Source organism: Daphnia magna, linkage group LG1 (genome assembly GCF_020631705.1).
Source record: "Daphnia magna isolate NIES linkage group LG1, ASM2063170v1.1, whole genome shotgun sequence".
NCBI lineage: Eukaryota > Metazoa > Arthropoda > Branchiopoda > Diplostraca > Daphniidae > Daphnia > Daphnia magna.
The window spans coordinates 626,554-653,258 of record NC_059182.1 but is presented as its reverse complement, the minus strand read 5'-3'; the positions used below and the strand labels follow the sequence as shown (position 1 = coordinate 653,258).

At 40.5% G+C, this 26,705-nt stretch overlaps 5 protein-coding genes across 16 annotated transcripts in view; 4 read left to right on the top strand and 1 right to left on the bottom strand.

Moving 5' to 3' along the window:
- Positions 1-19,417, top strand: part of LOC116918501 (tyrosine-protein kinase HCK-like) — a 46,377-nt gene extending 26,960 nt beyond the window's left edge. For 2 of the 5 annotated variants that reach the window (XM_045175554.1, XM_045175556.1), the window contains exons 6-12: positions 16,386-16,871; positions 16,967-17,107; positions 17,174-17,448; positions 17,623-17,787; positions 18,318-18,480; positions 18,617-18,739; positions 18,855-19,417. In XM_045175554.1, coding sequence (XP_045031489.1) covers positions 16,386-16,871; positions 16,967-17,015 — 535 coding nt within the window. In that variant the 3' untranslated portion in view covers positions 17,016-17,107; positions 17,174-17,448; positions 17,623-17,787; ... (1 more) ...; positions 18,617-18,739; positions 18,855-19,417. Of the gene's footprint in view, positions 1-13,502; positions 13,798-13,939; positions 14,424-14,729; positions 14,856-14,928; positions 15,272-15,367; positions 15,850-15,908; positions 16,023-16,102; positions 16,317-16,385; positions 16,872-16,966; positions 17,108-17,173; positions 17,449-17,622; positions 17,788-18,317; positions 18,481-18,616; positions 18,740-18,854 lie in introns of those variants that run through there. The other 3 variants (XM_045175555.1, XM_045175561.1, XM_045175559.1) reach the window with 3 other exon arrangements.
- Positions 190-9,758, top strand: LOC116918518. Of its 3 annotated transcripts, XM_032924240.2 has the most exons (18): positions 190-840; positions 1,338-1,399; positions 1,767-1,840; positions 3,478-3,562; positions 4,321-4,412; positions 4,532-4,773; positions 5,153-5,239; positions 5,304-5,411; positions 5,478-5,633; positions 5,701-5,910; positions 6,028-6,144; positions 6,273-6,501; positions 6,573-6,854; positions 7,261-7,392; positions 7,575-7,712; positions 7,826-7,969; positions 8,035-8,510; positions 8,580-9,758. In XM_032924240.2, the coding sequence occupies exons 1-18, from the start codon at positions 757-759 to the stop codon at positions 8,865-8,867; spliced, it is 3,006 nt and encodes a 1,001-aa protein (XP_032780131.2). In that variant the 5' UTR covers positions 190-756; the 3' UTR covers positions 8,868-9,758. The 3 variants fall into 3 exon arrangements, with proteins under 3 accessions (XP_032780131.2, XP_032780138.2, XP_032780143.2); XM_032924247.2 differs by lacking the exon at positions 6,028-6,144; XM_032924252.2 differs by lacking the exon at positions 7,575-7,712.
- On the bottom strand, positions 9,488-11,521 carry LOC116919476. The gene is made up of 5 exons (XM_032925473.2): positions 11,379-11,521; positions 10,927-11,314; positions 10,562-10,864; positions 10,355-10,495; positions 9,488-10,282 (listed from the first exon to the last, which is right to left on the bottom strand). The coding sequence occupies exons 1-5, from the start codon at positions 11,388-11,390 to the stop codon at positions 9,894-9,896; spliced, it is 1,233 nt and encodes a 410-aa protein (XP_032781364.2). The 5' UTR covers positions 11,391-11,521; the 3' UTR covers positions 9,488-9,893.
- On the top strand, positions 11,389-13,279 carry LOC123473949. The gene is made up of 3 exons (XM_045175610.1): positions 11,389-11,530; positions 12,778-12,906; positions 13,029-13,279. Exons 1-3 carry the CDS (start codon positions 11,389-11,391, stop codon positions 13,229-13,231), a joined length of 474 nt encoding a protein of 157 aa, XP_045031545.1. The 3' UTR covers positions 13,232-13,279.
- On the top strand, positions 11,868-26,705 carry LOC116919181. Of its 6 annotated transcripts, XM_045175585.1 has the most exons (17): positions 11,868-12,489; positions 21,598-21,724; positions 21,820-21,958; positions 22,016-22,141; positions 22,207-22,496; positions 22,571-23,504; positions 23,655-23,842; positions 23,955-24,042; positions 24,360-24,388; positions 24,461-24,489; positions 24,556-24,748; positions 24,842-24,969; positions 25,101-25,299; positions 25,368-25,560; positions 25,628-25,878; positions 25,977-26,291; positions 26,436-26,705. In XM_045175585.1, exons 7-17 carry the CDS (start codon positions 23,822-23,824, stop codon positions 26,448-26,450), a joined length of 1,461 nt encoding a protein of 486 aa, XP_045031520.1. In that variant the 5' UTR covers positions 11,868-12,489; positions 21,598-21,724; positions 21,820-21,958; positions 22,016-22,141; positions 22,207-22,496; positions 22,571-23,504; positions 23,655-23,821; the 3' UTR covers positions 26,451-26,705. The 6 variants fall into 6 exon arrangements, with proteins under 6 accessions (XP_045031520.1, XP_045031517.1, XP_045031514.1 ...); XM_045175582.1 differs by having other exon boundaries at positions 11,870-12,489; positions 22,571-22,718; positions 23,808-23,842; positions 25,977-26,705; XM_045175579.1 differs by having other exon boundaries at positions 11,871-12,489; positions 22,571-22,718; positions 23,661-23,842; positions 25,977-26,705.

Here is a 26,705-nt window from a genome sequence, read left to right as displayed (position 1 = left end):
TTCTCCTTGGCTGACGATGTTATCACGCATGGAACACATTTCGCATACATATATTTTTTTTTCATTATCGAACATGTGCGTTTTCCTTAAATCTTCGACTCGGTAATAAAATTGACCGCTAGATGGCTGGAAAGAGGAGGAGCTTCAAACCAAGAGGGAATACTATAGACCTCCCGTACAGCGCGAGTCGAAGCAAGTTAGTAGCAACGCGAGCTTCTGAGAAGTAGCGCCGTGCGTCGACGACCAACGTTTTGCCACCAAAAAAAAGCTTGAAGTTGGGGTGGAAATCAAAGGCATTTTCTCGTCTCACCCCTGATTACGGGTGTGCGTAATAGAGAGGAAATTAAAAATAAAGTCTACGCAAATAACCTCGACTACTAAGAAGTGTGTACTCGTAGTGTTTTTTGTGGTGGTAACGGTGAAAGAAAGTGTCGCCTGAAGGCTTAGCGTGTGTGATAGCCCTAACTGTTTTGGACACAGAAACAACACGAGGCAAACAACTCTACATCAGGACACGACCATAGAGTTGGACTCTGCCGCCATCTGAAAAAAAAAGCGAGTGTGGCGCAAAACGAGGGGTGGAAAGCTGCTGCTGTTTACGGGGGGAACGAATGGATTGGCGTATGGTGGGAGAGTGCAATTGCTAAGTGAAAATGAAAGTAGTTTGACATTCAAGAGCCACGTTGCGTCTAGAAACTTGAGAAAAAACAAGCCAAATTTGGAAGAAGAAAGAGAAAAAAAAAACATTTGTTTATTATGGAGACACTAACGGTGACGGTGGACAAGGAGTTTGGCAGCGCCATGGGTGCCCTGTTCCACCAAATCATCACCGACATGAAGGTAACGTGTCTTCTCTTTACGTTAAAACTCGTTTCTTTTAAGTCGATTGTAACGGGATCTCGTCTCGAGTTTTTTTTTTTGTGTGTGTTGCGCCTATAGCAAAGGCAAAACAACAACATCAAAATGGCGTTGTGGAGCGAGTTCGGATGGTGTGTAGACAGAAAAACTGTAGAAGGCGGCATATACACAACACATAGTGGTGTAGTGGTTTTCTGCAGTTGTGTAGAGTGTAGTAAACTTCCGGTGGAGGCAGATGTTTTGAAGGGTCTTGTGGAAAACTGGAACCGCCCAAGGCACTTAATTGCCCGCGCGCTCACTTTTTTTTTTCTTTCTTTTTTTTTTAGCCCTGCCACTGAATTTTTCTTCTTATTTTTTATGGGTGCGGTGGCTCGTAAAGAAATAAAAAATTATTAAACCAATTGAAGTGGGAAATTCATAGAAAAACATATTTTTGGTTTAAATTATGACAAATTGTTTTCTCTCGTTTTTTTTTACAGGTTGGCGCTCCACTCTGGGAAGATTTCTTATCGAAAGCCTCAAAACTTCACACAGCGCTCAAGTGAGTTGAACTATTTTGATAAATCTTTCATCATCATTTTCTGACGGGTTTGGGGAGGAGGATTTAAATGTTGGTCAACAACCCCTATCTCTTCCGGTCGAATGGAATTGAATTTTTTCAACAATTGGACCCTGAAGGTTTGGGCTATTGATTTCTGTGCACAAAAATGTTCTCCTCCCTCCCAGGAAAAGAAAAATATTAGAAAAAAGAAAACGACATTCTCAATGTCATGGACTGTGATCGTGTTGCGGTTTCGACCGCAATGCCCCATCGGCATGGCAGCGGGTGGTGTCAAATTCTCCAACCAAAATAATAAGAGAATCTTTACATCTCTAATCTTTAACGTTATCTTCTTTCTCCTAAACAGATCGACGTTATCAGTCATTGCCGCCTATTTGGATGCCTTTCAGAAGATTGCCGACTCGGCTACCAACGCTAAAGGTAAACAAAAAACATTCCATAGGTAACGTCATGTCTAGACAGTTGACACCTGTTTTAAAAACATGAGTTTTCATAGATAACATTTAAATTGTCGGGAAAAAACTAAATTCTTTGTCCTCTCCGAGCCCAGTACAGAGTTGTAGGGTACGATAGAGTTGGGTAGTTTTCGGTGTAGGCAAAGGCCGACGCCCCCCGACGACGCTGCAGTGTTGCCAAGTCTTCCAATGACGCTACAATCTAAACAGAAATGCGATGTAGAGTAAGCAGTCCAACCGTTTGATCGACGATGTGCATTAAGATGGAATGCTTGTACAAATAAGCCCCCAAAGGTCCCCCCCGTGCGTTCATGAATAAAAAGCTATCGATCACGAAAAGTCCCTTAAGAAAAGAAAGTAATAATAGTTTGAATCGCTTTTAAAAATGGATAATCTCATTTCCCTAATCATTCCTGTGCACCGAGCATAATTGCAGAATTCACACACTCACGCAGCGATCCGTCATTTTCGGCTGGATGTGTCGAAGCACATCGAAGAAAATACAAGGAATTAGCGATACAATGTTATGAAAATATTCTTGTCCAGTTGCGCGTGCTACGTCCCTGAAAGAAACAGGACAAAAAAGGCAGGAGCTACTAGGACAGATCAATAACCTTCCCCCCCCCGTAGTTGGATCCATCACTTTCACCCCTCTTCTTCCTTCATTCCACGACTTTTCTACACCCCATCCCCTACTCCTCTTTTGTATGCAGTTAGTTAAGTACTAGGCAAATCGAATAGAACACGACAAAACCATCTGTGAACGTCCCCCTATTCACAACTTTTGTTTTGATTACATTTTTTTTTTTTTTTTAATGAAAACTATTGTCCATAAATTCAAAGTACGTCGTTAAGAGGAAATGGGAGCGCTATCTTTATTTTAAAAAAACAACCCAATCTGTAAAATTTGATGATGATGGCATAAACAAGATTTTTTTGGGTCTTGCACGTTCCACCCTTTACTTAGACAAGAAAACCACAAGTTTTTCTTCTGTAATTCAATCAACGACATCCTCCGGAAGTACTTCTCTATGACGGCGTCGCCGCTCTTTTCTTTGAAAAGAAAAGTTCCTTTTTTTGGCTCCTTTATATAAGAAACAACAAGATGTCTCATTGTCGTGTTGTGATCTCCTCTATTCGTCACGATTTTTCTTTCTTTTAGTTGAAATAAAAAGGAGTTGGTATGTGTCTTCACCTTTTTGGAAAATGACCCATCACGATTGACTACTCCTCCCCCCAATACCACCTCCTCTTTTGTATGACTTGTGGGATAAAAGAAGATCCAACAACTTCTTTTCTTGGGGTTATTTGATTTCCTTTCAACTCCTCCCTTTTTCAGTTCTATTTATCCATTTCTATGTGTGTACACACTTTCTATTTTCGGATTTTTTCTTTCTTGACTTCCTCCCCTCTTCACGTCCTCTCCCCCAACGTTTCACCCTCACCAAACGTGTTATGTAGCGTTCATAACAAACGCCCTCTCGCTCTTCTTTATATTCTGGTCATCAGCTGTTTTTTATCTTTCATCCAGGATGCGTTCCATGAAAATCTCATGTTTATTATTTTGCCCCCATATTTTTTTTTTTCTGCCTCTATGAACAGGAGCCACCAAAGATATCGGCACGGTCCTCACACGAATCTGCCTGCGCCACAAAGCCGTCGAAGCCCGTCTTAAAACATTCACCAGGTACACACTCGTCAATGTCATCAATGACTTGCGACAGATTCACTTGTTTCTCTTCTATTTTTTCCGTGTGTCGTCGTAACAAAAAAACCCTGGACTCTCGTAAATTAGGTTTCACACACATCACAGTCCAGTGCACCAAATGGGAAAACTAAAATTAAATTCCATAGGGGGGAAGGGAGGGATGTTTTTTCAACGGATAACGGACTTGAAAATAAGCCCAGTAGTTCCTTTTTATTGTTATTATTTCTCTCCCTTTTTTTGTTTCCTCGTTCGGGAGACTTACGTTTCACGCGTGAACGGTCTAGTAACAAATAAAAAAGGCATTTTTTTCCCCCCCTTCAACCCCGCCCGGACTTTTTTCAAAATGATGATGAGAGAGAAAGAAAAAAAAAAAAATTCCAGGTATAGGGAGAGACGTGCCTGGTCATAAAAAGAAAACAAAACAAAAAATGGGAGGGGGGAAAGGCTCGGGTTATTGACACAGGCACGCATACGCACGATTCCTCCAACAAGCTGCAAATCCATATGATTATAATTTGATTTGGAAAGAAGAAAAAGGAATTGAAAAGGACACTGAAGAAATATTAAGTGTTTGGTGGGAAACGTGATCAGTCATACAAATCAGTTATTTACGGAAATTTGGTTGCTGCTTGTTGAAATATTTATTCTTCTCATTTGCATTTGTTTCTGTGATTTTTTTACCGGCTTGAATTTAATTCCTGTGAGAAAAAAAATAATAAAATGTGTTGAATTTACAGCGCCCTGATGGAGTGTCTTGTTCTTCCATTACACGACAAATTGGAAGAATGGAAGAAGATGGTGGTGAATCTTGACAAGGAGCACTCCAAAGGTACAAGAAAAGATGCCGGACTGTCTCATTACGACCCCGATGACTTGACATAAAAGCCTCTCCGCATGTGGGTAAATTTCATTGTGAGCTGATCGAATTTCTTTTTCCGACGAACGCAGAGTACAAGAAAGTGAGAGCGGATATTAAGAAGAGGACGGCCGAGGCTCAGCGATGGCAAAAGAAAGCTAAAAAGATCCGCAGCGGAATGGCTGGAGGAGGCAGTCACGCAACTGGAATGATGGCCCAACAAATGAACCCCACCGGTGCCAATGACCGCCAATTGAACGCTGCCAATCAGGAGCTTCTCCGTGCAGCTGATGCCGCTCAAATCGACCTCAATTCACGCCTTGCCCTTCTCCAGGTAACGCGCACACACTCAATAAACAGCCCTCAATCCGCCCATGTTTTTTACCCATTTTGTTTCAAACTGGCCCACGAAAATGAGAAGATTATCGCACCATTTGTGCGAGTAAAAGAATCGCCAAGGTTTTAGCACAGGAAAAGAATCCCAACGTGTGTGAATGAAATCCGTGGAACAAGAAAGGACTTTGTAATCTGACGCTAGAGGCTATTCTCCTCCTCCCCCCACTTCTGTGTTTCTTCTTTTCCGTCACTGGACTATTGATTATTGGTTTTCTGCTTTCCTCTCCCGTTTCCCTTCGTCGCCTCCTTTCGCTCTACTCTATTCCATTTAGATGCAATTCAATTTCGATTTTTTATTTTCTCTTGTTGTACAACAGGAAACGGAAAAGCAAGCGCTGAAATCAGCTCTGGTAGAAGAACGGAGTCGTTATTGCCTCTTTGTCGCTTGTCTCAAGCCCGTCATGGTACGTCACCAATTTCTAAATTCTTCATTTCCGTTTCGATAAACGAGACAATTATTACAAACAGAGCGAAGAAATGTCGATGATGGCCGAATTGAGTCACCTGGAGGAGATCATTACCCAACTGGACAAGCATACAGCTGATCCCTTCTCGCTGCCATCATCCACTGAACAAGTGAATTCATTGCATTTTCTCCTCTGAATCTTAATTAATTCAATTTCTCTCCATATAAAAAAATAGATGATTTCCGAATTAAAAGGCACGACGGACCACAATCACTGGGCTCTGCAGACGCCACCGAGTAGTCCCAGCTCGTTGGGATCGAGAAAGTCTTCCATGTGCAGTTTGGGCTCGATTCACAGCTCATCCAGCGGAAGCGTCGCTTCTCATTCCCAAGTAAAATTGTTCCTCTGCTTTCAAAAAGTTCATAAAATGATCGTTTCGTTGTTTGTTCGGGGGGTAGAATCACCAATTAATGAATTCGCCTAGTCATGCAATGCAGCAACAACAGCAACATATCCGGCACCGATCGCTGTCTCAAGTGGCCGGAGTCAACGCCGGAGTGAGACTGTCTAGCGTTTCTTCACAGGATTCCGGTTTCACTTCTCAAGACACGCTGGTTCTCTACAGACCCAATTCATCTCCGCCATCGAATCAATTGTTGGCCCAAGAGGTACTCAACGTTCCTTTTTTCTCACATGAATGGCCTTTCTTCTTTTCTTCTTCATTTTTTTCTTAAATCTTGTTTACTCAATCCATCCCTTTAAAACCAACAACAACAAAAAAAAAGGTGGAACTCGTGTCTTCGAGCAATTCCAGTGGAGAGTGTTCGAGTTCCAACAGCAACTCGAGCACGCCCTGCACGCCCTACCCGCCCGGCATGGGTTCTACCTGGCCTAACCTTCAAGTATTAACACTCAAAACTTCTTTTCTTTCTCTCTCTCTCTCTCTCTCTCTCACAAAACGAATCAAAGCGCCTTTTTTAAGTAATAGTTAATCTAATTTCCTCTCCCCCACCCTGTTGAATAAAATTAGGAAACGGTCCAATACGATAGACAAGCGAGCAATAGTACGGTAATGATCAATGAAAGACCTCACACTATTTCAACGGCTTACGAGAAAGGACATCATCAACGAGCTGCTCTGTCCGTCTACACATTCCAACCGCTGGAACAATACTCTTCATCGTCGTCGACCACTGGCCAAAGTTCGTGCACCAGCAGCACGGATAAATTCGATCGGGCTAATAATTCGACACCGACCGGTTATTATTACATTAGCAGACGAAAAATTCAGTTTTCAATTAAAAAAAAAATAAAAAATTTTGTTTTGCAGAATCGCCGGAATACGAGACGTTGAGACGATGTCGCGAATTAAAGACCGACGGCGGCAACAACGGAAGCCAAGAGAGTCTGGGAACGACGACAGGCACCGCGGGCAGGCCGCCGCTACCGCAACGTTGCTCGTCTCTGGAACGTCCTGTCGTGCCGCCGCCGGGTAAAACAAAATCGGAGAAAGTCAACAAGAAAAACTCTTTAGTTTTACAGCAACAGACGGACAATCAACAGCCCGCATCCTCAATCTTGCCCGATTTTCATCAAGCAGCGCCTGATATGAGTACGTGCAACTCCTTTGTATGCCCCTCAAGGGCTCACTTTTATTCCGTTGTGGATCCATCATCATCCGCAGGGGATCCACATATAATTATATCCGTCTCGTTCTCTTTGTCTTTTGCTAGTGGGGGGTGTCCAACATTTTGTTTTGTTTTTTTGCGTTTTTTCGTGAGGTATTTTTCTTTTTAAATTCCAAAATCGATTCAATGTTCGTTAGGGCAACCGCAATCAAAGGTGTGAACAAACAAAAAGCTATTTATTTTAATAGTTTCTTTCTTTCGGGTAACAATTTGGCGACGTCGTAAAAGAAAGCAATTTTCAAAAGTCCATTCTGATTATTTTCGTGCTAACCAAAACAATTGAAAAAATGTTGGCGGCTTTGTTCTAAAATTATTTACGCATTTTAACAGTTGTCCCTCAACCAGTTTATATGAACGCCAGTGAACTGCGACAACAGGCGGCCGCCATGAATGGAGACGATCCCGCTTCTCACGCCATCTATACATCGTTGGCTTCGTGCACCGTTTACGAGGATGGTCAAGGTATTTAGAATACAAACAACCGCACCTCAAATAGAGCCCTCGTCTTTAAAAATCCATTTCAAGTTTTTTGTTGTTGTTGTTGTTGTTGGCTGCTGTTTTGTAGAGATTCTCGTTGTTGCTTTTCATGTTTTTTTCTGTTTGGCTTTAATTTCGTTGTTGTTATTTCGCATTGGGCACGATAGCATGTTCGTGTCATGGCCCATCAAGAGACTCGATGTGGCGCCATCAACCTCAGCATCACAATCAAACCTTTCCTCCTCCTCCTCCTCCTCCGGCTTGTAGTTCGAGGCCACTTTTGCGCAGACCGGCCTCGTTTTCAGGTACAACAACCTTTCCCTTTATTATTTGTCCTTGCCGTCTCCCAATGATAATTTAATAGCGCATTCATAAATAAAAGAAGAAAATTCTATTAATAAACTCTCATCTCTGAAAGGCTACGTCGATCAGGGATCGATGGCCGGATCGGATTGGAATGCCAGGGGTAGTGTGCGCATGTCAACAATGAAACGGACGTCCATCCCATCGTTTGCTACCCTCCATGAAGTCAGCAATGTCGACGAAGCTCATCACACCGACGGTCAGCAAACCCAATTTTTGTTTTGTTTTTGTTTGTTTTTCATCTTTTCGTGATCAATCAAATAGACGTTAACCTGGTTCCGCCCCTTCCGGAAGTGAATGTGGTGGCGCCTTCGTCGGTCGACGAGATTGATTTGGCCGCTTTACCTCCTCCGCCGGATTTCCTACTAGAAACGGCCGAGGAAGATGTCAGCCCTGCGCCAGTCCCGAAAGAGGCCATCATTCCAGAGCGTTCCTTGAGCGTGGCGGATGCCGTCAAAACGTTGAACGAAATACGTCATCAACCGGCTAGTCCGGGTGTGGTCCGTCGAGCTCAGTCGATGCGAGCAACAACCGATTCATCATCGACGTTGATGCACGGCCGTGGCCATCATCCGCCGACCGTATTGGCTAAAACGCTGGGCACCACGCCCAAGGCCCAACGGCATTTGGATCAGCACCACGCCCATCATACGTTTACGTTGACTAAGAATTTGATGGCCAAAGCGACGCCGGTCAATCACAACAAGACGCTGCCCAAACAGATGCCCAGTCATCCTACCGTACGAAATATTTAATTCATTTCACATCAAAATCGGATTTTAATTGGACGATTATTTATTCGTTTGCAGGATGTCGGTGGTCAGAGTAAAGTCGTTTCAGGCTTGTTGTCAAAGTCCAGTTTTGTCCATCAACTGAATGCGAAATTAGCGCAACAGCAACATGGGCATTCGCCAGGTGGCCAAGCGGAATCCGCTTCGCACGGACAGCGCAACAGTCGCAATCATCACGATGGCCAACAACATCAACAGTCAAACGATCACCATCGCGAATCGTTGATGGATCAAATACGACGCGGCACTTCACTCCGCCGTGCTCGATCCACTTCCGATCGGTCCTCTCCCCACTTCAAACATTGAACTCTGTTTATTTTTTTTTTAGCGAGGATTCCTTCTATTTCCGTGCGGATATTGGAAGACGTTTGTGTAACAGGCAGCACAGTCAGGGATTTACCAAGTGCCACTAGAGCCCCCGAACTTTCTTTTTCTTCCTACACCCACAATAAATTTTGAAAAGAGAAAACTTAAAAAAAAAATAATAATAATTTTGTATCCTGCCCTTTCCAACTTTGATTTTTTTTTTTTAGTTTAAATTGATTTATTATTATTTAACTCTCGTAGAGACCTACACCTTCCTGCACGATTTGTTTATCTCTTTTTCGTTTTTTTTTTAAATAACTCTTCGTTTGCATTCAGTTGTGGATGTTGTTTGTGTACACAGAAGAGATGCCGCTGTCTTTAATCGATATGTTATGATTTTCTTTAATCGAAAAAGAAGTTTGGAAATTCCCTTTGTTCTTTTTACTTGTAATTGTAGATTTTCTTTTCTCTCTCGTGTTCGTGGTGTACCAAAGTCTCGTCCTATTTACTATGATACTACTGCCTCCCTATATTCTCCTCATCATCATATCTCTTAATTCTACAACAACAACAACAAAAAAACATTCTGAAATTGGCTAGAAATTTACGTTTTTTTTTTAAATTTTTATTTAATCAGTCATGGACGTTTTTTCTTTATCCCTGTCATTTTCTTTAGGTTCTGTGGCAAAAACAGGTGCGGTGTTAATTAATTTAATAACTTCAATTTCGGTTCTGCCCGCAAGAATTTGCGCATTTACCCCAAAAAAATAGACTTTTAACAAATTATTCTCCAATTTTTGCATATGTTGTATAACCCTGATCGTTTCCCACTTTAGTTTCACAACACGAGAAAAAAAAAAAACTAAACAAAATACATTGTTTTATGACAAACGTGTTCGAATTTTTTATTTATTCTTTATCGAAAAAAAAAAAAAAATTGCTAATTTCTTTAATTACATCATAGGGGGTAGGAACCAGGAAAATCTGAATTGGAGGAACGCTTTGTAGACAAGTAATTTTTCACAATTAAACCTGATATTGCGGATGATGGATGGGCGCCGGATGATCATTTTCCGTGTCGCTATTGTACGAATTTGTATGGGCCTGTTCCGCAATGCACAGCCCAGGTTCTTCGTCAGAGTCTCGATCTTCTTGTTCGTGATGCGATTGTTCTTGCGGTGAACGACTGTGCGAAGTTGCCTGTTTTATTCGTTGAGGGGGAGCACTGGATTGTGTTAAATCCAACGGATTACCGCCGGCATTCGTTTTCATCGATTTACTCCGTCGAGTCTGACTGCGTTTGACTCGTTTCTCTTCAATCTCTGGATGTGTATCTTTACGACGCCTGTTCTGGAACCAATGCGACACATTCTGCGCCGTTACTGACATGGACGTTCGTGATTTGCCGCTTTGATCTGCGATAGATTCAATATGTTAGACAATCAAATGAAAAAACGCCCAGTTAAAATATTTAAAAAAAAACTCACCTGTTTGAGGCACTTTAGAGAGTTGATTTGCATAGGCTTGACACTGGGCAAGATTTGGATACCTTGTCTCTCTTCCATACCAACTTTCTAGGTAGACTATGTGAGCCGGATCCCAGACCAGCCTTGAACGTAGTGCCGGACCTATTTTCAAATCGATAATTTCTTATTGAAAGACTCAATCAAAAGTAACAATAAAATAAATCATACTTGGTCCACTTGATGAAGGTTGTTTGGTCGATGGATTAAGAGGCGTTTGCTGGGCCAAAACCGACAGAAAAGCAGCCAATTGTTGTTGTTTCTGCTCTTCAAAATTGGAATGATCCACCATAGTGCCATGTGTCGGAAGACCTTCCTCGTGGTCTGAATCTGCAGGTTCTTCTTTTTCAATGTGGAGAGGAGCTTCTTCCTCTTTCTTCATCCGCTTACGAGTCGGTTCGCCGATCGGCTCCAATACAGGCGGTTCGCTGCATCCACTCGATTCCGGTGGCGAATCGACCGGTTCATCAATGTCTTTGAAAATAAAATAAATTAAAAACTGATTCAACAAAAACAATTAAAATTTAACTAATTACCTCTATTGAGGCCACGAATTTGCAAAATTCTCGCCGCATTAATGATGCCTGGCAACGTTTGATAGGTGACAGTCATGCTTCCTCTGTACATGAATTCGACCAGCACTTCCAAATCCTCAAAGTCGATATCGTTGAAATAGAGCATGGGATTTGTGTGAGATTGGACGGGCGAATGGGCCGGCGAAGTAAGCAGATTCTCAAGCAAAGCAGAACATGCACACAACACGAGGCGATGAGCACCTAAAGTCCTGTGCCCGCTGGCTAAAGTCACGTCCAAAAACAATTTCTTCTCCCAGGCGCGTGTCATTGTGTCGGCCAATTTGGCGTCATGATGGTGCCAACGAAGTGTAAACTCTGTGCTATCTCCCGTTGGAGATTCGTCTCTCCTCTTCAAACAAAAAAGAACTCTCAATTCACTGTTGAATTTAAATCATCAATTTCATTTTACTTACCTCCAGTTGCATGGCGGAGGGAACAACAGCTGGCACTGAGCAAAAATCAGGAAATTATAAGACAGTCGCCAAATGCAGGCCCGTACTTGTCCAGGGATTAAACGCAACTAAAACTGCAATTTGCCTTTCTTGCACAATCTTCTCTACAAAAGGTGACACAAATACAACGGTAAAAAGTTTTTTTTTTTTAAAGATGTGTGTCCAAAGGGGGGAAGGGCCATCAAACATACACGAGGGAAGTGAAATGACGAAATTACCAGCCAATCGTCTGCTGTTTTGTTAGTTTCATCTCTAGCCTTGAGGGAATGTTCTGTAATATAGAGTTTAAGAGGATGGGGGGGGCAAGTGAAAAGAACAAGTGAAATTTGCGTGTTATTAAGAAAAACCTATCCCCAGCATTTTTCAACACAGACTTCAACCTTTTGTCGACCTTGTCTACTCAGATATCTGAAATACGTGCGTGTGGGGGGGGCGGATTTTCTTTTGATGCGGAATTGCATTCGAATGTCATCAACGTTGATAGTCGCAATGAGTTTGTGTAGCTTAACCCTTCCATTACTCTTTTGTTAAACAAAGACAGATGACAAAGATAATGCGTGTGTAGCGAAATCCAAGGCCGGCTTATTTACATATTGCTAAATTTCCACGAAAAATCTCGATGATGATGTCGGCCATTTTGCCCATTCTGCCTTTTCCCGCGCGCATCTCGACGAACCTTCGTTTCTTTTCAGTTTGGGAAGGGTTTTCAGGCCCCACCTTGAAACGATCTTGCCATTCTGAACGTCACATCGTCAATTTCTGTGTTGGAGATTGTCATTTTTTCTTGCTCTTCCGATTTGCCTTCTTTTTGGGCTAGTTTTCCACGAAGTGCATTCCATTTTCTTAACTGTCAGCTTTCAATCGTTTTCCTGCTTCTTGGAAAAGTTCATCACCTCTCTTTCTATTACTAGAATTGTCTTTACTTGATTTCTAAAACAAATTGTTTTAAAAGTAAAGTATCGCAGTCTCTACCTCGATATATTTTTGGACGTTCCGCTGGAATAATCGTTTGCATCGTGCTATCGATATGTAATTGAAAAGTTCGTATTTTTGGCGGGCTTAGGAATGAAGGGTAAATGGGGTGTGCCTAAAATGCGCGCAACGTGCCTGCGCGCCTGAACCCCCTAAACTGCGCACTAAACCCCCCCCTAAACCCCCTAACTGACCACTAAAATGCGCGCTTTCATTTGCGCGCATTTCGCTCATTTCACGATGCCCCGTCTAATTGTATGCTATGATTCCCTTTAGTTTAAGCAGGAAGTGTTTTTGTTTTTTTGTGAGATGTCTTGTCATTATTACAAGTACTGCAGCCAAGTCGCTCGATCTTGTCTTTAACGTGTTTTTTTTTTTCGAATTTCAGTCGACGATGAGAAAGTTTTTGGTCATTGCAAACCCTTTCGCTTGCTCCAAATGGCAAGCCAAACGTATTACCAGAAACTCTTAATCAACCATCGATATGATCTTCGCAAAAAGGAGCACGGGCCTCGGGGTAAGTTCCTGAAGGCGCTCAATCGAGTATAATATCTGATTTTTTTAAATAATCAGATGAAAAAACGTGTGATTAATCAATTGTATGGGTGGTACTGGTGTTTGTGACCTTCTATATCCTAGCCTTCATAAAAATGATCGTCCATCCTCTAGTCGCACCCTTGTCCTTGCACATTACCTGCAGATGTGGAATCTTTAGCGTCGTGGAAAGGAAACTTCAACATTTTCAGCTTTCTGTTGTTCTGCTTTACGTCAGTCAGAATCAGTGTGTCCACTCTTCAGGGAAAATCCCAAATTTTGGGATATTTGAAGTAAACGGGGAATGAAATGGGAAAACGGGAAATATCGGGAAAAATCATTTCTTGGTGGGAATTTAGGGGAAAAAATATTCTTCAAAATTAAGATTACTTCTATAATAAAAATTTATAAAAAAAACGTGTGAATTTATTTAGGATTTCTTTTACAATTGGTGGGATCTTTTTAAAATTCCGGGATATTTCATTTCGGATTTTTTTTTTTATTTCGGGAAAATTTCTGGGATTTGACAACCCCGATCCGTGGACACACTGGTCAGAATTGTGAATCGTGCAGGGAAGGTTCTACAGGAAACGGGGGCGGTTAGGAAGAAATGTTTGTGTTACATAATAAGTTAGGACAACGATGGTGTGAAAATAAGATGGAAAAAGGGATTGACAATAGCAGCAACCATCGTTTTCACGTTGGAAATCTTGGTAACACGATCAAGCTCCTCGAACTGTTGTGCCCCATTTTCGCTGTTTCCTGAAAGATTTGCTTGGACTGTCTAATGAAAAGTCGGACGCTGCCGTAAGGGCCAACGTGTTGCATCCTTTGTCAAGGTGCCCGTTTAGTGTATACTTGATGGCGTTTCAAAGTAAGTCTAATTTCTATTTAGCGAATTTTTGGGGGTAATAGTAATGCATTTGGCTGGACATTAGTTGCAGCCACAATTAACATTCTCGTTTTCCATGTAGTTAAATAAGTTATCAAATGTTATTAAATAAGTTAAATTATAAGTTATCAACGAATCTCCTTATCTTTTAGTTGCCCTATCGCAAAACAAACAAGACAATGGAAATGTCTTATTTGTATTCCAGAATCTCATGATCGTGTCCCGTTTTTGCTATTAGATATTTTACGAGATTTTGTGGCGTTTTGTAAAAAGTAATACTTTGATACCTAAATCATCGGTTTGATGTTTTCCTGTTAGAACGACTAAAACAAAATTGAATTGAAATGGGTGGAAAGGAAACTTTTGTCAACCAATTAAGAAAAATGTTGTAGCCGTAAGTCATAAGAAAAAAAGGAACAAGTTATTATTTTTCAGTGGTTGCCCAATGGTTTTGCAGGCCGAGACTAGCACGAGAAAAAGATAAGGTTATCTACCTGAATTTAGACTACCTTGCGATAAACAATATAAGTGAAACGGGGCATTGGTCGCGTCACTTTAGTTAAATCTATCAAAGGGAACTAAAGTAATTACCACTGCTTCGTAACCAGGTAAATCTTTGCGTTTATATGAATTTGATGCATAGCAATTTAGGTAAACTTTTGTTTCTATGGGATCTAACGGGATCTAATAAGTACATGAGTTGTTTTCAATGTTTCAGTTTGGCATATTTTCAATGGCGTTGTAATTGATACATAAATAACAAACAAGTTTCTAAACAATTGAAGATTTTAAAGATTCAACAACAACTTGCTTGATTATTTTTGCTATATCAACTGCCACCATCTTGTCACTATTTATCAGGTTGAAGACGAGCTTGTTTAGGGGAGAGGGTAAAGTAAAGTAAAGTAAAGTAAAGTAGTCTAAAGCAAAACAGGACCACGGCCGATGGCGGCAGGGACTGCCCCACAGTCCTGAATGTTGGGCATGTAGTCAGTTGGGACCTCCTCTTCAACATTAACAGCCGTTATCCTCTTTGTAAAGTAGGGAGATGGGGGAGGGGGTTCGTAATTACAATACGAAGTGACATTTTTTAAATTTCGTTTTTCTCTTTAGTATCTACCAGTTCTGAAAAGATGACAGATGCTGAACAACCGAAACCAGCGGAGGATTTTTTCTTTAAGGGGAAAAGATTGGATTGCAAAAACAAGATTTTCGGTAAAGGTTTTTTCTTGTTTGACGGATATTGGAAGGAAAATGAAAATGCAGGTGCTGAAAAGGAACGCGGGAAATCGAAAACTTCTAATCTAAAAAAAGAAGTTGCGATAAGAAGAATTAAAAATGAAGACTGCCTTGATGGGTGGAAAGATGTGGCCGATAAGCTCGTCAAGGGCAACCTGAATCACAATAATATCTTACGAGTATTCGGTTATGAGGAGGACGTGGCCAATGGATGGAGGTTTTTATTTTATTTTTTATTTATTTATATTCACATTAATGGCTAAGGAATAAGCAGTAAAAAATAAAGTCATCTCATTTGTTATTTGTGGTCCAGGTATTTTGCTCTGGAACCGTACAGTGCCACTTTATACGGATATTGCAATGGCTGGTACAATGGACCGATGCCAAACGAATCGCAAGTTCTTTATCAAATTACCAACGGAATCTTCTATCTGCATGGAAAAAGAATTGTACATGGCGATTTAAATCCATTAAACGTCGTCATTGCTGCCCAGTCGCGTCCTGTGCGCATGAAAATTTCAGATTTTGGATTGAGCAAATTCAGTTACAGCAAACAGCTATCGCAGAAGAAGAAAGAAGGAGAAAAACCTTTTGAGATGGAACTCTGTCTGAGAAAGTATTGGACACTGTCAGAGGAAACTTACTCCCTGGAAGGCATCAAAGACGCCACCGAAGATGTCATTGCAACTGGATGCATTTTGTTTTATTATCTAAAGCGTGGCAAACACCTTTTTGGTAATGACTTTGAGTCAATCTTGATAAACCTCAAGGAAAAGAATCCAGTCAATTTAAAAAGTAAGTTTGCATACATTCGCCGCTTTTACGACTCTAAATTGTCTTTTTTGTTCATTGAGAATTGGATGAAAATCACTTTGCGTACGAGCCCATCAAAAATATGATAAATCCCCCAGAAAAAGGATTCAATTGGTTACAAATAGCAAATGAGGAATTTAAAGAAGCCCTTTCACGCAAGTCAAGAATTTCCGTTTCGTGTATAGTCTAAGTAATCATTTTCTAAAATGTAATTAATTTTTGATTAAATTTGCAGTCCAAGTCAACACTGGCAAACAACTTGGCAAAGGTTATTTTGGAGATGTGTTCGAAGGGAAATTTAACGGCGATCCCGTTGCAGTCAAACAAATAAAGACGACCACAGCTGAAAAAGAAATTATTCAAAGAGAAATGAATACGCACATAGAATTGAATCACGTCAACGTAGTGAAACTCTTGGACGTCGCTGATTCGGCCGACAATAGATTCACGTAAAATGGCCATCTAATTTCATTTCCAAATTTATTTGAATTAAACAATTTGTTGAAACCTCTGGACAGGCATCTGGTTTTGGAATTGTGTGGCGGTACATTGACGGATTATTGCCAAAAGAAATACAGCGGACCGAAATTGCCGCCAGACGAATTGGTCCTTTATCAAATCGCCAATGGATTGCATTACATCCACTCGAGAAATTTGGTGCATCGCGATATTAAACCGGAAAACATCCTCATTTCAATGACGTCGCCCGTTCAGATGAAAGTTTCTGATTTGTCGTTTGTTAAGAAAACTCGGGAAGATATTTTTTCGCAGAGTAAAATCAGAGGAACTCTTCAGTGGATGGCACCTGAGAGAATTAAGGTTTTAATTGACACTGAAAACAAGTCTGCCGAGCTCCCAGATGGAACAATCAAAAGTGACACGTTTTCATCCGGATGTGTATTTTTCTATTTCCTGACGCGTGGCACACATCCATTTGGGAAAAACCAAACCACTGTTCCAGGTAATATTTTGGAAAACAAACAGGAGGAAATGCTACAAGCAAAGTAAGTCATTCCACTAGTTATTTCTTTACGTCATTTTATTTAGCAAAGATTTCACTCTTTTTCTAAAATTCACTTAATTAAAATGTTTGAAAAAGATTTGGCGGCAGACGACGTAAACGGAAGAATCCCTGCTGGTTTGATTAAGTTGATTGAGGATATGATTCAATTTAAAGAAGAGGATAGAATCGGATTGCCTGAGGTCATGAAACAACTAGCCGCTGTATTGTACGGGATGGGTAAAAACTCAATCGTTTCATTTGAAAATGAATTGATAATGGCGATTCTTTTATTTCTTTTTTTAGACAAAAGCAAATGTCAATTGAGGCTCGTTGAAGCGTCGTTAGGTGGGAAGTACATGATCCGTTCCCACCCCACTGAACTGATTCTTGCATGTATCAATAGAAAAGAGTTAATATTTTACACTGCCGAAAATTTGGCTATTCCGTTTTCCAATTGGAGAAAGAAGAAAGAAGAAGTCACATTTCAACCTCTAAACTTTGAGAGACTTGTATCGCTTGTATCGAGAATGATGATAGATGAGATAGATGAGAGAGTTTGCTGTTGGCTTGAGTGGAATGTAAGTGAATAATGGACTGACTTTTTATCCCTGATTTCGTACGGAAACATAGTCCCCTAACAACATCTGAATTTGATCTGGTTGTTACGGATAAATGTAAAACGAAATCACGGACAGACAGAAATAATTTATCCGTACAACTAAGAGAAAATATAACGTGAAATCTTGAATTAGATTAACGGGACACAACTAGCTGCTGGATTTAATAAAGGTACTGTCGTCGTATGGAGTTACCCAGAGTGCGAAATCCTCTTTCAAAAGGAACTTCTGGTTCGTAGACCTATCGATGAAATAAATTGGAATCCAACCAGGCCCAACTCATTTGCTGCTTGTGAAACCGTAAGTTACAATGTCAGTTTTGATTGGCCCATCAACAAACTTGGGTTCATTTTCATGTCAGTTATCTGTCCTTTACTTTAATTATTTATTTTTTGCGAAATGCTTAAAATTTACTTAACGACGCCATTCAAAAAGAGTTGAAGTTTATTGGATACTTTCATTAACATCGTCGCTATTCTGATTGCGTCAAAAAGAAACTGTTACAGTCAAAGCATTTAGATTTGATGTTTGAAATTAACGATTCATTCCTCAAATTCAAAATTGAATTCTCCATTTACATAAAGTGAACGTGCGGAGATGTCAGTTCAGCAAAGTAAAAACTGCCCCTTTTTATGCCCATTATTCGTCAATTTATTTTTTCGTTTGGCCAATTAGGGGAAATGTCCGCAATTAAAAAGGAGTCCGTACGAGGGGATAGGCATTTTTTAATTTAAAAAAAAAATACGCTTTGTGAATTGGTGTAAAATCCATGTCCGATGTTTTTGTTTTCAGTTCCGGTACTCTCTTATGGGTTTCTTTTTGTCATTTAGTGCATCGAGAGGCAAAGGCGTTTTTATTTGGAATCCTCTGGAAAACGGACAACAGCCGCGACGTCTTTCCGAAGATACAGACTTACATAGACTCGCCTTTTCATCAGACGGTCGATTTCTTGCAACCGGAGGCAAAAAGAAATTAATGATTTTGTCAGCGGAGGTGAGAAAAAACTGATAAGAATATCATTGTTTTATCCATGATTTAACATAATCAAACAATGCTACGCGCTTAAAGTTAAAAAATTCTTTTAACTTTAAACAAAATTTTATTTTCTCTTCCACTTTATGCTTTTCAGGACTGGATACAAATATACAAAGTCAACATGGATATGAAATATGGCCCAAGGAATATGTCATTTTTTACCACAAAATCTACAAACCTTTACGAGAATAAACTTATAGTCCATTATATGGAAGGGGTAAGTGATATCTGCTTCAATCCACGGATTTCAAATAATTCAACCTGACGATTATTTTACTATTTGACCATGTCACACAATTTATGCTCGTGCGAACCATTTTCTTTCAATGTAGGGCGGGAGCTTAATTGAATGCGCGTTCGAAGAAAGTAACATTTCTGATTCGGCCAGTGAAATACCAACAAAAACCGATGACGAGGACGACGATGAAGACTTGGACGCCGATAGGGAAGACGTTAGTCCTCCAAAACGCCTAGAGGGGTCATTCCTCAAAATAGAAACTAGTGAAAAACAGGATGTCCTGCAAAAGACAACCATTTAATATTTTCGAAATAAAACATGCTTCAATGATATTTTTATCCAAATGTACTGGGTCCTTCAAACTACGTGTTTGATTTTTGCATTCTGATTGTTTTCACTGCATCGTGCGTCTAGATTTGATTTGATTTTCATTTAGAGGTGAAAGAATCTCACCGATTGCAAGAGAAAGAAAATTTCGCAAGCATTGCGATTGGTGGAAACTTACGAGTTCGATTTCCATCAGCAAATTGCATTTTTTTTTTCGTATTTTTTACGACCTACGAGATGCTTTTTCATTTCTTGCCTTCTAGATGTTATGTCACATTGAAATTGTTTAATAACGTAAAAAAGGAAAAAAAACCTTGTCGAATCAGGAAACCCTGTCAATTTGTTCCATAAAAACCATTTTCTCTCACCAAGGGCAAAAGCAGACAGACTGAAAAAATAATTTTTCAATTCTTTATGTATAAACTGTCACACAGCCATTGCTATTTTCTGGAATGTAAATCAGAATAATTGCCATTTTACCATAAATCTGGATTGTCTTGAGTCGGGACGTGCCGGCGGAACTGGGCCTGGAAGTTTTCGGCTAGTGAACTCATCTCTGCCATGTTCCGGAACAGACCAGGTGGCAAGAAACCAATCAAAAGCGGAGCGTGTTGCTCCAAGATTCTTCTTCTTTCCTCTGCGATAGCTTCGTCCTTTGCCTGTTGACGCAATTATTCCATGCGTCGTTCTTCCTCACGACCTCCACGCACGCTCCAGCCGGTCAACCAATCAACGGAAGTGAGAAAGAGGAGCGTGCGGACGTCGAGCAGTGGCAGTACGCTCCGCAACGCAACTGCAGCTTCATCCGCCAAGACCCCGACATGTTCCGCCAGGAAATCTCCAGCCGCTCAGGCTGATCGCAAGACTTTGGTCAGCGCTTCCGGCGGTGGAGGAACTCCTCTGGCTAATAGGACGAACCGTCTAGTAACCATCACGTCCTACAAGAGTAGGAATTCCGCATCAGTCAAACCGGATGATGCTTCGGGTATGTTTGTTATTGTGAAACATTTTATTGTTTTAATAACCGAATGTTTGATTCGTTTTCTTTCGCAGCCGTGAGCGGAATCAAAGTGACACCAGTTGCAGTGGGTTCGGGACGCTATAAAATCCGCATGGATCAGAGAATTGCAGCCGCAGGTGCGGAGAAGGCGACCACAACGAAAAAAACAACAACATCTTAATTCATTTTTATTTAATTTAAATAGCATTTTTCATTCTATTTCTCAATTTCAATTCTCTCAATTTTTACTTAATTCTGCTATGGCGAGGTAGACAACGAACTTACGGAATAAAAACGACAACAACGACGTTGGAGAAACGATCAAACACGACATCCAGCAGCCGGAATACGACAGTCAAACCTGACAAATGATGAACCAATCCACGTTATAAACAAAGAATAGAATTATAAAATTTTTAAAAAATAGTTTTTGTTCAGGATCAATGTAGTGTATAGGTGTCGACGGTGTTGAGTGATCATCAACGACCAATTAAAGACGAAACGCTTGTCATTATCAAAGATGTTGCATGACGGTATTTTGTTTTGTTTTTGTTTTATTTTACTACCACCGTTTGTGTTTACTCTGTTTTTCGGGTAAGCGTTTTCTTTTGCTGAGAAGGGTGAATTATTGCAGGTGAGTGGTGAATTATTTTTGAAAAATTGGAGGAGAAAATCAGATTTGCGTTGAAGGAAGGGAAATTCCTTATCAAATGAACCAAGCATTTCCGACAATCCAGGAAACGAGTTTCTTCGCCATCTGGAGTGAAAGATTTTCGCCTCGGAACAGGTTACGTTCATTTGTACGTTGCTTTTATTGATACTTGCTTCTACGCGGTTTCCATCATATCCATCCGAGATCCGTGGAATGTGGAGGGGTGAAAGAGCATTTTTAAGGCGTTTGTCTCTTCGTCGTTTGCGAAAAAATGCCGTCATATTTGATTTCCCATCTCTATATGTAATCCTGCGTTTTCAAACACATTAGTCACGGTTGAGCGCCGTCGGGAACTTCCCCCTAGGCCCTGCCCGTGCTCCTTTTTGGTCCGTAGACCGAGGCGGAAGTTAGTTCCTCAAATTAAATCACATCAATTAAAATACCATGGCCGCTATGGCCTGTTGTTAAGTCCGTTGGAGTGATATCTACATGCTCGACGCGATACTATCACGACGGGCCACACGTACAATCCGTCTGCTCGTTGAGCGGCTCATACCATCCCTTGACTTAACTGGTATACTTACCTTTGGTAAAAGGCCGATTGAGTCCAGACGATACGTGTGTGCACTGGGATCAGTGTTTAACCTATTAGCATTGACCTAAAGACGATTCCCTAGGCCAATGTCGCATGTAGCCTAGGCCAAGCGCGCATTTTAGTGGTCCAAGCGCGCTGGGATTGCGCGCAGTTTAGGGGGTTCAGGCGCGCAGGCGCGTTGCGCGCATTTTAGGCACACCCGGGTAAATGCACTTGTTTTCATGTACAATTTTTTTTCTTAACCGATTATTTCTGTTCAACAGATTGATATCAACAGGATTGAACTAGACAAGTGTAATCCGAACGCTTCATAATGGAGTTTGTGAAGAACTACCTGTTTGGATGGCTCTCAACTCAAAACTGCTTTTCTGGATGATGGCTTCACAAACTGTAATGTTTTGTGTACATTAAATTTTTAGTGACTTTAAGATTTCCATTTTTTAATTGTAAATGTATTCAGGTAATAATTTTTTCTTTGAACATAGGTTCATGTGAATGGTGGTTGCCAAAAGCCTTTGCTAGACAATTTGAGAACTCGGATTACTTAGCATTCAAATGATCAACCCGTAAGTCTTTGCACTTGAAAATAATCCCTTGTCAGTTGTCTGCAAAGTGCCTAGGATTGTAAGTCAAATGAAAAAAAAATATTATCTGTTCCAAGTTATAAGGTATTACATCTAGGAATTCCTGTAATCCTGCTGTGATTAAAAATAAGTGGTTGTTTAAACTCTGAGTAACCAGAAGAAGCAAACAGAGATTACTGTTCAGCTTGGAAGATTCCTGGTGATAGAGTACTGTGATGTTTAGGTAAAAAAGAATTATAAAGTTCCAAGTCTTACTTTTACGAAAACATTATCTAAGTGTTATTATAGGTATCACCCAGCAATGGGGCATTCTGCGACACCTAGCAATGCTTATTTCACTTTGGTTCCAGGGGGACAAAGCTATCCCCTGTTCAATTGGTACATCTTTCAGTGCTGAGGAGAAATTCATTGACAACACAGCACAAGATTGGTGCAAGACTTCCATTTTTAAATAAAAAATATTCGTCGGATTTGTTTTGTAGTGCGCATGGTAGATATAATTTGCAATGGCATCCAAATTAATTCTATCACAGGCAAAGGAAGAAACTGCACAAGGAATGACTAATTTGTGGCTCGAGGTGATAGCACATGATTCTTTCAAACTATGCTACGTAATGGGATTTAAATTCCTCACATTTCACGCCCAAAACAGGATTACCGGCTGTTTTTTCCCCCGTGAACTCACCTGTCTAAGAATCCAAGGCTTCGCTCCCGCGTTGAAATTTCCTGTTTTCCAAGAAGATGCCGATCAAATTACGAAGCCAATAAAAGCTTCCAAGCATCGTAACATTACGACCCAGGTAAAATGTGGCTGCAATATATTTATCCACTCTACGTTTCTAGCGATTAATTGGAAATGTGCACACCATCGGAAGATGTTATGTGAACTTCTTTCAATAGTCCTCCAAAATCTTTTGAATATCTAAGGTTATGCAGACTTAGGCAATCGAATCTATTTAACATGGGGCATTGACAAATCATAGGGCTTTTATTTTTGTGGCCAACGATAATCATCTTGGTTGGTGCAACACGTTTGTCTTAAACGGCTGCCATGGCAACTTTGACGACGCATGGAAGTTTCTGGAACTATAACAACCTCGTTGCTTATACCGAAGCTCAGGAGTACACTTCGCGTATGGTTCGATTGATTGGGTCTCATGATTTGCGGTGTGCAATAAGAACCGTATACGTTAACTTCAAATATTTGATTAGATTCCAGTAAACAAGTCTTCCGTTAATGAGTCTGGACATTAGCTAGAACAGTATCCTAGCCTTGATATTTCAGATCCTTGTCTATAGAGGCCTTATATATAGACTAGCAAAGTGAATTTAGCCCAATGTCTTCCCTTGGGGGTTTTCGCCGATGGAATCGTATGCGGCCGTCCGTCGTACGATGTCGCTCAGGTCGCTAGAATGCACATTTAACATGAGAGCCATAGAAACATGGTTCCTGGCTTGAAAGTTGAAACAACCCAGGGATAGTATACTGACAACATTTTTCTCTGGTTATGAATATGTGAGAAAACGTAACGGATCTTTTACATCCTCTGTTAAGTGTAGCCAAGTTACCGGGGGACGCCATTAAAGTAAGCTTTGTCCTAAAGACTCGTGTGAAGAAGTGAATTGTTAACATGGTCGATGAACGGATGATTCAATATGCGAAATATGAATTGACAAATCTGCCAAATGCAACAAAACTCGTGATTCATGAATTCATAATCATAATTCTATTCTAGTTATAGTTGTTACAGTGTGGCAACACCGAACACTTCCATGTTCCATCGTTGGTGTCATTTCCAAACTAGCTTGCCGGTGTCATGATAACACTTAAAGTGTTTTTACATCAGCTTTAATTGAAAATATCTTCTTCTTTTGTCTTTGACTTAAAGCATCGGACCTGAAAATGCCTCGTCAACACAAAAAGGTAAAAATGGTCAACGTATTCATTTTCTCACGTGTTCAATATCTCATTCACTGGTCATTTATCGAAATGCGTTTTAACTGAAATTGAGCTTTTTTGGGATTTTTTTAAATAGGCTAAATTGGATTTAGGTGCCAAGCAATCACAATCTGCTCCAGATAATGAAGCTGAAACCACTCCAGATCTTCTTCAAGAGGCCACTGGTATGAATAGTGTTTACTCTTTTCTGTAGGGATGCTTATTCTTTGATATTTACTGATTACTACTACTACTAGTCCATGTGTAATACCAAAATTTGTTGCTCAATACTAAGATATCATTAAATATATATGTAATGTAAAATATATACTCAACTAATAATATGTAATTAAATTTTAAAAATAGTACATGAATTGATCAGTCTGAGGCTTGAAATGGTGGATTATTTGCATTATAACTTGTGTTCCTTTTATGTCAAGCCACAAACATATTTAACATCTTTTGTTTCACATTTTAAAATTTATGTGTTATTCTCTTTCAGAGACACAAATCCTAACCCCACAATATGAGGTGAGTAAGATATTTTGTTTCAGTCAATTCAATCTATATCAATATAACTTATTAACCCTCAATTATTTTCAGGGCCTCCCAGTGCAGGCTATTTTTAGAAGGTAAATGATATACATTTGAAAATTTGTTAAAGATTTTAATGCCATACATTCATTCACATGAGAAAGGTTGCACGTTAGTGGATTCAAAGGTGTGCCGAGTGAAGCTGAAATTCGGCAGATTTTCCGTCCTTTTGGCCATATTGAAACAATCACTCTACGGTCCAATCGGTTGGCCTACGTTCAGTTTGAACTCCTTGATGCCGCGCAATTGGCTATCGAACAGTTGAATAGCGTAGTGGATGAAGAAGGAAAATTAGCGGTGCGTTCAAAATGATCTTAAGTGAACATTCGCGAAGGGCCATCAGAGGGAAGGCCACCAAAAAAATGCCTGATACACATTATTTTTTCACAGGTGGAGCGGCCAGACAATGCTCTATATCTAGAGCCAGCAAATAATCGGATGATCCAAGAATCGAAGCAATGGAATCGTATTTATATCGCCTCAGTGGATCCTGATAAGACAGAAGCAGATTTACGAAGGTATTTTCTATTGAATGATTTACGATCGTTCGATTGAACTTCCTTGATTTTATATCCTTAATTGCGTGGGAAGAATACCTAATCCTAAAAGCAATGCTGTCAGGATGTCTCTCACACATTTTTTGGAATAGTGTTTTTAGTGCATTTGGCACGATTAGATCCTGTCAGTTAATTCGGGGATCCAACCCAGAGAATATCGAGGGATACGCTTTCATGGAATATGACTCCGACGAATCAACGTGTGCTGCCATCGCCTCAATGAACAATGCAATATTTGGAAAATTCAACCTGCGAGTCGGTCACGCCATAACCCGTCCATCTACAGCCATAGTAAGAATTCCTTTTAAAAAAATATGTTTTATGAAACAGCATTCACCTAAGGTATACATGCTTTTTAGGCTTCATCTTCCGAGATGACAGTGCTGTTTCATGCAGCATTGGCAGATGGTGCCATGGCGGCAACTGAGGGGCGTGACCTGTCACCAATAGAAATTATTTCACAAAATGCTGTTCGTACTAAATTCCCTGAACTTCAATTCTGGGGCTACGATTCCAACGTCTCTCTAGTGCTGCATAATGATGGCCATTCCGGTACGTATCAATGATCTTGTATCACCTTTTCTCAATACTTCATATGCACCATTTTATTTATGTCTAGTGAAACTCTCGGTTGATGGTAAAAAATCCAATTCTGTACCTTACATAACGGGTGGATCCCTTGATGGCCGATATAAATTTCTTCAACTTCATTTCCACTGGGGATGTGATGCAGAAGGAAGTGAGCATACCGTAGACGGCGCGAAATTTGTGGCAGAAATGCACATTGTTCACCAGAATCAGGTTTTTGACTCCCTCCAAGAAGCAAAGAACCATCGTAATGGATTAGCTGTCGTAGCTGTAATGCTAAAGGTAGGCACTTTCACTTAGAGAGATATACAACGGCTAAATTTCAGTTTTTTAGCTAATGCTAACGAGGTACACAAATGCTGGTTAAACTTTATATGTAGGTTCAAGAAACTGAGAATGCCACTCTGCGCCCTGTGCTTCAAGGATGCCATCTATTTAAAGGTCATTCTAAAGATCTTCCTGTGCCTTCTCCACTCGAATTATTCCTTCCTGACCCTGAAACTCTTAATTGTTTCTTTACCTATTTTGGATCGCTGACAACACCTCCCTACAACGAAGTTGTAACATGGATCATCTTAAAAGAGCCCGTAGGTATATCTCTGAAGCAACTCGAGACGTTCAGAACTCTTCAAGGGGTTGATGGTCAGGCTGTGTTACAAAACTGCTCTTCTTGCAAGAACTTAAACAACCGAGAGGTATTTTCATCCTTTTAGACTAGAATTCTTCGCTCTGTTTGTCTTTGTCTTCTTTTGCCTTGTACGTTTCCGCTTTCTTGTTTTTACTGTCCCGTTTCTGCCGCACTTGAAATTCCTTTCTAACAGTTTCCGTTTCTGGATCAGTATCTTACGCCTTGATGAGAGGCCTTTCATGTAGACTAGCAAAGTGAATTTAGCCCAATGTCTTCCCTTTGTGGTTTTCGCTGATGAAATACGATGTGCGGTAGCCCGCCGTATAATGTCGCTCAAGTCGTCATTAGTGCACATCTAAGATGGGAGCCATGGAAACATGGTTCCTCGCTTGAAACAACCCAGGAAAAGCAGACTCGCTGTTGAAGTGTACGTCAAGCTTTTTTTTCGTTTCTCGTTTTAAGAATACATTAGAAAATGTAA

Coding starts and splice junctions, on each gene's coding strand:
- LOC116918518 (XM_032924240.2), top strand. CDS start 757: ATGGAGACACTAACGGTGACGGTGGACAAGGAGTTTGGCAGCGCCATG. Junction 1,400..1,766: donor AAACTTCACACAGCGCTCAA/GTGAGTTGAACT, acceptor TCTCCTAAACAG/ATCGACGTTATCAGTCATTG. Junction 1,841..3,477: donor CTCGGCTACCAACGCTAAAG/GTAAACAAAAAA, acceptor CTCTATGAACAG/GAGCCACCAAAGATATCGGC.
- LOC123473949 (XM_045175610.1), top strand. CDS start 11,389: ATGGCGGAGGGAACAACAGCTGGCACTGAGCAAAAATCAGGAAATTAT. Junction 11,531..12,777: donor CACAATCTTCTCTACAAAAG/GTGACACAAATA, acceptor TTCGAATTTCAG/TCGACGATGAGAAAGTTTTT. Junction 12,907..13,028: donor AAAGGAGCACGGGCCTCGGG/GTAAGTTCCTGA, acceptor TCTATATCCTAG/CCTTCATAAAAATGATCGTC.
- LOC116919476 (XM_032925473.2), bottom strand. Junction 10,496..10,561: donor ACCTTCATCAAGTGGACCAA/GTATGATTTATT, acceptor ATTTGAAAATAG/GTCCGGCACTACGTTCAAGG. Junction 10,283..10,354: donor CTCTAAAGTGCCTCAAACAG/GTGAGTTTTTTT, acceptor AATCTATCGCAG/ATCAAAGCGGCAAATCACGA.
- LOC116919181 (XM_045175582.1), top strand. CDS start 23,822: ATGCCTCGTCAACACAAAAAG. Junction 24,389..24,460: donor TCCTAACCCCACAATATGAG/GTGAGTAAGATA, acceptor AATTATTTTCAG/GGCCTCCCAGTGCAGGCTAT. Junction 25,879..25,976: donor TCGTAGCTGTAATGCTAAAG/GTAGGCACTTTC, acceptor CTTTATATGTAG/GTTCAAGAAACTGAGAATGC.